The sequence below is a fragment of the Pyxicephalus adspersus genome, chromosome 11 (genome assembly GCF_032062135.1).
Source record: "Pyxicephalus adspersus chromosome 11, UCB_Pads_2.0, whole genome shotgun sequence".
NCBI classification, from domain to species: domain Eukaryota; kingdom Metazoa; phylum Chordata; class Amphibia; order Anura; family Pyxicephalidae; genus Pyxicephalus; species Pyxicephalus adspersus.
Window position 1 is genome coordinate 7,222,050 of NC_092868.1, and position 7,813 is coordinate 7,229,862.

The 7,813-nt window shown below is 37.3% G+C and overlaps 1 protein-coding gene across 1 annotated transcript; it reads right to left on the reverse strand.

The window, feature by feature from the left end:
* Positions 1 to 397: 397 nt before the first annotated feature.
* Positions 398 to 6,643, reverse strand: LOC140340907 (phospholipase A2 inhibitor and Ly6/PLAUR domain-containing protein-like). The gene is made up of 5 exons (XM_072426347.1): positions 6,544 to 6,643; positions 4,639 to 4,755; positions 3,999 to 4,148; positions 2,771 to 2,914; positions 398 to 1,705 (listed from the first exon to the last, which is right to left on the reverse strand). The coding sequence occupies exons 1-5, from the start codon at positions 6,602 to 6,604 to the stop codon at positions 1,509 to 1,511; spliced, it is 669 nt and encodes a 222-aa protein (XP_072282448.1). The 5' UTR covers positions 6,605 to 6,643; the 3' UTR covers positions 398 to 1,508.
* Positions 6,644 to 7,813: the final 1,170 nt, after the last annotated feature.

Sequence of the window (7,813 nt, forward strand, 5' to 3'; positions counted from 1 at the left end):
GCAAATTTACACTGGCCATTCTCTCCTGAATTTGCTGCGGGATCGAGCTTTAAAAACTCGCTCGCTTATCCTTAAACTACTAGTTAAAGTTAGAGAGTGTTTTTGGCCAACAAAAAGCCACTATCAATGAATAGAAAGGAACTTAAATGTCAAGTGCTGTGGCAAAGCATTACTACATTTTTATTTTAACCCTAATGTCCCTCTGATTATGTGGATCCCAATGTGACCTACATTTGAATACATACATGAATATTAATGAATTACATGCCTCATACCTTTACCAACAATTTAGCAACTATCACATCAACAAAAGGTTCACATGTGATTTATTTAGGACCAATTATTATTTCAAGAGGTGATGTGTAGAATGAACAGAAAAATAATAGACAAATAAAATGTTTCTTTTTTAATAATACAAAGTTGTAAAACAAAAATAAATAATGTAGCACTGCATGACTAAAAACACAACAACCATGGGATGTGATAAGCAAATCAACTAATAAAGAATGGACAAAAGTTTCCGTACCCTAAATTTCTCATTCCAGGGCCCTAATTTATTAAAGCTCTCCAAAGCTGGAAAAAACACACTTTTAGTAAAGCTGAGTGATCCAGCAAACCTGGAATGGATCTGGTACAGAATTGAAAACATTTACTAACAGGTTTGCTGGATCACCCAGCTTTACTGATGAAAGTGTATTATCTCCAGTCTTGACAAATTGGGCACAGGGGTGAAAACTTTATTAGCTCAAAGAAAGAATGGGATATCAAAAGTAAACAATCGACAATGTATTTGTACTTTTTGTCTAAAGCTTAGAGCGTAAACACAACACTAGCTTCAGGGACCTCAGTTATCTTTTGTCAAAGGCTTGTGGATAGAAAGTGCAATTTAAAACTGATGTTTGAAGGAAAGTCACTGTCTGCCTTGGTATGTAGACCATACACACCACTGTCAAATATTTGGTAAAATTATCCTGTTTGTGTTGTCATCCATTCCCATCCTTATCCTTGTGACTTTGGTGAGGTCTTCTCCGGAGCATTTTAACAAAATCCAAGGAGGTCATAAATCAAGATATGTTATTTAGGTATATGAAGCTTCATCAAACCAATTTTTTTAATGTTAGTCAGCTGACCTGGGTTCTAAACTTTTCAGTTTGGCTGCCATATGTAAAATTTTCAAGTGGTTGAATTACCTAATTCTGACCATGTCTGAAATGGATATATAATGAATATTATAAAGCACAGCTTACAAGTGAAGTTAATGGACTGCAATAATTCTTTTGGTGAAGTTCTATCCAGTCATTGGTTTATTTGTTGATTGGAGCTGCTTTTTTCTCAAATAAACAGAGAGCAAGGACGTTTCTCTTCCATTTTCCATTTCCAAAAAATTATCCATTTATTTTTTGTTCATATTCCCCCCATAAACCATTGGAGTTATTCCGTAGCCAAGAGCAACTCATCAGTGCAATTCAGGCAGGCAGAACCATACAAAGTCTTGTAGATCTTCATCTTCATGAGATGTATGAACCAATCAGTGCTTTTAATATTAGAAAAATAACCGGCATGCCGTAAGCAAGTCTACTGGCACTATTATAACAGGTCCTCTTCATTTCAAAGCTAACATCATCAGCTGATACGAAGCTCTTCTCTGTGACGCATACACTCTCTGAGGCACATCCACCAAAGAAAAGACTGGACTTTGAGGAACCTAAATAAATAAATAGAAATGAGGCAACTGTGGTGATTGGTAGGTAAGATCGGTTTAGAAGGAGGGGAAAATAAATAGTATCTACTGATTTTAAACATATATCGCTATGTGTACTTCACAAAATAATTGTATGGCTCTGGTCAGCCCTATTATTCCACAGACACCAGTCCCCCAATTTAACGCCGCAGTCTTCACCTTTAGTGAGTCCCCGCTCAGCCTCGGGAGACAGGTTGCGTCTCCCAGCACTCAAGTGCCCGAAGGACTGCGCAAAAGATGGTGTCTAGACATGGTCTGGCAGCAGACCAAGAGCCCACAGATAGAAGTACCAAGATTACAATAGACTAGTCCAGAATTCAGAGCCAGAGATCATAACAGATTATCCATCCACCAGACGAAGTACACAAGGACAAACATACTCAGTACAAATTAGCCCAGCTATACACTACGACAGGGACTGGTTTCTAGGAGCAGCGAGACTATAAAGGCCCAGCAGCCAATGACAGGAGATGATAATCCTCTAGAATCCGCTTCAATTGTGCACAGCCTAACAATGGATGCTGGGGATGCCATAAAATACATCAGGCTGCACGGCTAATGGGGAGCAGGGGCTGCTGCTATTTCTTTATACTCTTTGCTGCTGCAAGTTACATTGCTGGGCAAAATAGGCTGTATTGAATACTACAGTGGTGGTGCACAGCACGGAATCGACGGCCTGATAAGAAGAAGAGTTATTGGCATAATATGAGCCTTTGCATTGGGCCCAAGAAAAGTCATGGTGGTGGAGGCATCTAATTTGCTAGCATCATATAATTGGTCAGGACCACTATTGCCTTCTATACAATGTATCTAAATGTAAAAAAAATGTACTATTCTGCAGCATACCCGTCCTTAGGTGTGGTGGCTGCTTTAGATTTTGGGTAACTGATAATTTTTTTTGGTAACACTTTAATTTTTTTTTTTACAGACCAAAAGTTTAACAGACCAAAAGGGACCTATTTAGAGAAGTCCATTGTTAGGTTACATACACATTCATTATGTCATCTTTCACTATCAGTAAAGACTTACCTATCGTGGTAGTAGATGAATATCGAACACACCGATCTTGATCACCAGTGCATGCAGAAACATTCTTAAAATCGCAAGGTTCCATCCTGGTGGCAACGTAAGAAGGGCACAATAGGCCATTCAAGGTCAGATTTACAACAGGCACTGATTAAAAGAAAAATCATATTAATATTATTAATTATTATATTTTCAAAAGACTATTAAAATTAAAAAAAAAATATTAAAATAAAAAAGCCTTTCCATATTAATTTATGCTGAAACGGTATCTAGAAAATCCATTCACTTGTATGAAGTAACTAATTGTCATATTTATTGGGATGTACATGGTCCATTTATTCCCACTGGTATGACTGGTATTGATACTTTTTGAAGAAAAAAAAAGGACAAACTTAGTAAAATGTAGATAAGGGTGCTTGAAACTAACCTCCATTGTGGCCTGTGGCATTAGTCATTAACAAAGGGGAGAAAGTTTTGTTTTTTTCATATGGTTTAGTATTGTGTTTCGGGGGAACGGACGGACCCTGTAAGCCAGGCCCTGTGGACGATGGTTGGATAACATGGAGTAGTACAATGCCTTTTTATGTCACGTTATGTCATCAATTTGATTTACATATACTTGGGTTTACCGAACCCATAACTTTTTTTTTAATTTTTTATTTTCTATTTAGATATATGGAATTACCATGTAAGGATTTATTGCTCTATATGGCATTTTTATTATACCTTGGGACTCATAAACTGTTGAGGTCAATGTTCTGGTTGGGTTACAAGGAAGGAATAGGATTCAGGAAAGAAAAGAAGAAAAAGTTTAGTCTCTTTTACCATGGGTTTGGTGACCTTTTTGTTTCTTTTTTTGCTGAGGTTTTTATTACTGTTTAAGTCAACCAATATATGATCTAAATTATTATTTTTCCTGATAAACAATTTCACTTAAATGGAAAAATAAAAACCAAAGTGCAATAGTTGGCTTAGAAGGGAGGTCCCCTTATTTTGGAAAGATTTTATTTCCTATGTGTAGACAGAGCAGAAGAGAATTAAAATATTCCCAGTTGGGGTATAAAACAACACAACAAGGTTTTTGACTACTTCTTATTATGTTATTGGTATTGCTATTGTATTGTTATCGTAATAAAAATGAGATTTACCTATAGATATAATATCTCGAAATTGGAATGTTAAGTATGTTTGAGCATAAAATGGAAGCAAAACATAAAACTAAATTACTTACAAGCTGGAACATAGGTATTACAGTTGTCACTGAAGCAGCATGACGTATTAAATGACTTTTCTTCATATAGACCTGTCACTCTTCCATGACTGAAACACTCAGACATATTTACACAGGATTTGATTTGGAAATAGCTCGTCCAACGTAATCCTTTAAGATAAAAAAAGTACATAAAATATAAATACTTAACCAAGAGGAACAAATGTAATCATCATAGAAAGCACCTTTATAGGCCATTTGTGACACTGACCCGATATAGCTATCCGCTATAGACTTTAATGTGACCCCACCACGGGATGCATTTTACAGGCCATTTATAAAATGAAGGCAGAGAATATGTGGCATGCAGTGTGCCAATAACTGCGCTTAGTAATGCAGAAAAGAGAACTTTGTAATTAGAATAGAGGCTGGTCACATGATTTTGTTTATTGGGTTCTCCCCCAACTTAGTTTTTCTACTCTTGTTTCATTTTTTTAAATCAGTTTGTACTTTATAAATGAACCCTCAAGAATTGTAACAACATATACATCAACTTCAATGTAGTATAATGAAAAAGTAGTGAAACAGGATTCTTGTAAAATTCTATGTAGACTGCATTTGTACAGGTCTGCACAGTATATGAATGCAATAAGGGACTTACCTCTGTTCCGGATTAGAGTAGTGGCACATGCACCTAAAGAGGCGGGGCATTCTGTAATTTTGCCATTGCAGTTTGTATCATTGTAACTGCTACACTGCCAACATCTTAGTGCCTGACCTAAAACAGAACAAACAGTATAAAAATGTATTTTAGATCTGACTCGTTGGTATGTACACTGCATATGTATACAATGCCTTGCCAAAAAAGTCCCCAAACCCGTGTGGGCAGTGTAATGATCTGGGGTGCCTGTGGGGGCAGTGTTCTGATATGGGTTGCCTGTGGGGGCAGTGTTATGATCTGGGGTGCCTGTGGGGGCAGTGTTATGATCTGGGGTGCCTGTGGGGGCAGTGTTATGATCTGGGGTGCCTGTGGGGGCAGTGTTATGGTATGGGTTGCCTATTGGGTCAGTGTGTTGATCTGGGGTGTCTGTGTGGGCAGTGTTATGATATGGGTTGCCTGTTGGGTCAGTATGTTGATCTGGGGTGTTCGTGGGGGCAGTGTAATGATTTGGGGTGCCTGTGGGGGCAGTGTTATGATATGGGTTGCCTGTGGGGGCAGTGTTATGATCTGGGGTGTCTGCGGGGGCATTGTAATGATTTGGGGAGCCTGTTGGGTCAGTGGTATGATCTGGGGTGCATGTAGGGACATTGTTATGATCTGGGGTGTCTGTGGGGGCAGTTTTATGATCTGGGGTCCCTGGGGGGGCAGTGTTATGATCTGAGGTACTGTTGGTAGCAGTGTTATGATCTGGGGTGCCTGGGGGGCAGTGGTATGATCTAGGGTACCTGTGGGGGCAGTGTTATGATCTGGGGTTTCTTCAGTTGATCAGGTCAAGGATCAGTAACGGCATGTGCCCAAAAATTAGTTCAGCTGGCTCCCTGAATATCCTGATACAGATCTGATACAAGATATCAATACAGGATTTTATCAAAAACTAATCAACTGTGGATAGAAATTAATGTTGTGGCATTGCATAGGCCTATTGATATGATACCACTGTGAATGTGAGCCATATTAATAGCTAATAGTGGTCCAACAAAATATTGGAGTGTGTGACTTTTTTAGTCAGACAGTGTATGTGTATACAGTATATAGGCATTTATGTATATATGATTATATCCATCTGAAAAAAGAAACTACCTGGGGAAAAAAAATGTAGCCCAATGCAACGTACACAGAAGCTCCCTTGAGGGCAAAAAGCTTGCCTGACAAGTTGCTGGAATGTAATTATTACATGTATTATGGTATAAGATATTGCATAGCCAATATTGTATAAAAAGCTAAGCAGATAAGCAAAGGGAATTAAAAATGAAAAAAAGAGAGAGAAAGAAAGATATTAATGTTTTTGGATAGAGATATAAGAAAGAAAGAAAAGAAAGAAAGAGAAAAAGAAGAAAGAAAGAAAGAAAGAAAGAAAGAAAGAAAGAAAGAAAGAAAGAAAGAAAGAAAGAAAGAAAAGAAAGAAAGAAAGAAAGAAAGAAAGAAAGAAAGAAAGAAAGAAAGAAAGAAAGAAAAGAAAGAAAGAAAGAAAGAAAGAAAGAAAGAAAGAGAAAAAGAAGAAAGAAAGAAAGAAAGAAAGAAAGAAAGAAAGAAAGAAAGAAAGAAAGAAAGAAAGAAAAGAAAAGAAAAGAAAAAGATAATAATGTTTTTGGATACACATATTAGGTAAACACAATAATATTAGGTATGAACATATATAGATAGATAGATAGATAGATAGATAGATAGATAGATAGATAGATAGATAGATAGATAGATGATAGATAGATAGATCCCTATGATACCTACAATTACTCGCAATGAGTCTCATACCTGTGGACACCACTGGGATAGATTAATATAGGATACATTGAGAGATAGATATAGGATGAATTGATAGATACAGATAGATATTGCAAGACTCACCTCTACCCATAAGCACACAGATCCCTACAATCCCTATGATTGTTCCCACGGTTAGTCTCATCCTTGTAGCAGGTCACTCAGCTCGTGTTGTGCACTGTTGATTTCACTGATCAGCATGTTGTTTATGAGTTATTTTATGATGATCAGAGTCAAAGGAGGTGGGACCTTTGGTTTTGGCAATGGTGTGGCAATGAGGTAAATGCAGAAAAAGCAGAACTTTAAGGTGTGTAGACAGATGTACTGTCACCATCTGTCACATTCCATACCTGTGAGACACAGAAGATGGTTCAAGAAGATTAATACCTTCACTACCAAACCTTCGACACACCTTAAATCTGCAGCTTTCTTTAAAATATTAGGTGCTGATCCTGCTCTGAAGGTCCTTGCTCAAACACCTTGTTATAGGGTGACAATGTGTTGTCCTGTACTCTGTTTCCTGTGTCACCTTGTCACATGGGCATCAGATTCTTTAATTCTGGATCAGATCCATTCCAGGCTTGCTGGATCACCCTGCTTCACTAATGAAAGTGTATTCTCTCCAGCCTGGGAGAGCTTTACTAAATCAGGGTTGATATGCAGGCAATGTCCTAAAAAATGCCCTTTGGCCAGCTCTGGAGTAGACAGGAGTTGCCTTCAAAAAGGGATCACCAGGACTAAGATGGAAAATATGGTGATCATTTTTTTTTTGGTAGTTGTTTAGGATTCACTGTGCTACTGCTCCTGCCCTTGGAATCAGGATGGATTTTTTCCCCCTGTTGAAGCAAATTGCCTTCCTCTGGACCAACTATGTCTTATAGGGTTTTGTTTATTTCCCTAGTGGTTGAACTTGATGGACTTTGATGGTCTTTTTGCAACCTAACCTACTATGTAACTATGCAACTGCATCCAATCATCAAACCAAATGCAAGCACATTTTTTTTTATTACCTATTTATTATTTTGTTGTATTATCTGTTTTTTTTTTATTTTATTATCTATTGTTTTATATTTTATTATGTATTTGTTTGTATTTTTTATTATTTCTTTTACTATATATATGTTTTTTTTATTTATTTTTTTAAACATTTCTTTTTTCTTTAATCTTTGCCTCCAGGACATGCCAGCTACATGGTTCCACCACTAAAATGAATAATTCTCTTCTACATCAGCTTTCCTCTGTCCCTTCTCACACAGGAATTTGTAGGGTTTATTTGGAACTCGACACAGAGTCATGCTGGACACGGCAGTAGTCTGTAATCCTGAGCGTGATTTGTTTTTCTATGGATACCTTT

What these genes read in the sequence shown, in the direction of transcription:
- LOC140340907 (XM_072426347.1), bottom strand. Translation starts at nt 6,604, where the DNA reads ATGAGACTAACCGTGGGAACAATCATAGGGATTGTAGGGATCTGTGTG. An exon ending in TACTCTAATCCGGAACAGAG is followed by an intron (nt 4,149 to 4,638) that starts GTAAGTCCCTTA and finishes TTTATCTTAAAG; the next exon opens with GATTACGTTGGACGAGCTAT. An exon ending in TAATACCTATGTTCCAGCTT is followed by an intron (nt 2,915 to 3,998) that starts GTAAGTAATTTA and finishes TCTTTTAATCAG; the next exon opens with TGCCTGTTGTAAATCTGACC.